Genomic DNA, 964 nt, shown 5'->3' with positions numbered 1-964 from the left:
GCTGGAGAGGGTCGTGTGGCCCGGGCTGGCCGGCGCCTGTCGCCTGGCCGGTGGCCTCCGTGTTTGCGTTTTGGGCCCGACGGGGGAACCCAGGCCGGGGGGGCAAGGGTCGGTGGGGTGCAGGTCCGCCCTTGCCCCAGTGCAGCCCTGCACCCCTGGGGTCCCCGGCCTGGCCGCGCGCTGCCCTGCCCTGCACCCCTCGGGTCCCCCACACTGCCTCGGCCCCTGGACGCTGCCCGCCAGCCCTGTGTTACTGACCCTGCCACATCCAGCCGGCGCCTGGTGGTCCTGGGGGCCCTGGGGGGCCACACCCCACCAGGTGTCTCCTGCAGGGTCCCCAAAAGGGAAGGGTGGGCACGGCCCCAGCCTGGACGTGGGGGTTGTTGTGCCGGGGCTCCCTTTGGGGGAGGCAGCGAGACCCCACTCTCTTGGGGGCGCCCTGGCTTCTGGGTCTCCCTCCGCTCTGCCTGGGTGGTGACCGGCTCCCCACTCCACTGATCAGGACAGGCCGGCCGTCCCCCAAGGGACGTGGGCGCTCGAGTCCGGCTGGCCACAGGCTGCGTCCTGCTCCGGCCCGCGGGGACCTGCGGGCACCGGGCGCCACCTGCTGGGCGTCAGCGCGGGCGCCTGGACCTCTGGGACCTCCCGGGAGTGGCCGCCGGCTCGCTGGGCGCGAGGCCCTGTCCCGCCGGGCATAAGCCGCTGCTGGCCCCCGGGGTCACTCCTGGAAGGCCTGTGGGGGCCACCTGGTGAGCGCAGCCTGACAGGGTGACTGGGGACGCCGCTCGCCGTGGGGACCTGACCTCTGCCTCCCGCTGCCCGGGGCACCCCAACCCGCTTCTCTTGCCCCAACCCCTGCCCAGCTCCCGCGGCGGTGTCCCCCAGCCGTGGCCTGGCCGCCTGGGAGGCCCTGTGCCCCGAGGGCCCCCGAGAGGGTGCCGGCCTTGGGGCCGGGCTGTGGCGG

The 964-nt window shown here is 75.5% G+C and overlaps 1 protein-coding gene across 1 annotated transcript in view; it reads right to left on the bottom strand.

The window, feature by feature from the left end:
- Positions 1 to 696, bottom strand: part of MUC6 (mucin 6, oligomeric mucus/gel-forming) — a gene marked incomplete at its 3' end in the record, with an annotated part of 12,122 nt that extends 11,426 nt beyond the window's left edge. The window contains exon 1 of the mRNA XM_012734337.1: positions 585 to 696. Within this exon, the coding sequence (XP_012589791.1) occupies positions 585 to 696 (112 nt within the window). The remainder of the gene's footprint in view (positions 1 to 584) is intronic.
- Between the last annotated feature and the right edge of the window lie 268 nt (positions 697 to 964).

Source organism: Condylura cristata, unplaced genomic scaffold, assembly GCF_000260355.1.
Source record: "Condylura cristata isolate star-nosed mole 26May11 unplaced genomic scaffold, ConCri1.0 scaffold00054, whole genome shotgun sequence".
In the NCBI taxonomy this organism is placed as follows: Eukaryota; Metazoa; Chordata; class Mammalia; order Eulipotyphla; family Talpidae; genus Condylura; species Condylura cristata.
The sequence above is the reverse complement of the archived record's forward strand: the minus strand, read 5'-3'. Positions and strand labels throughout refer to the sequence as shown.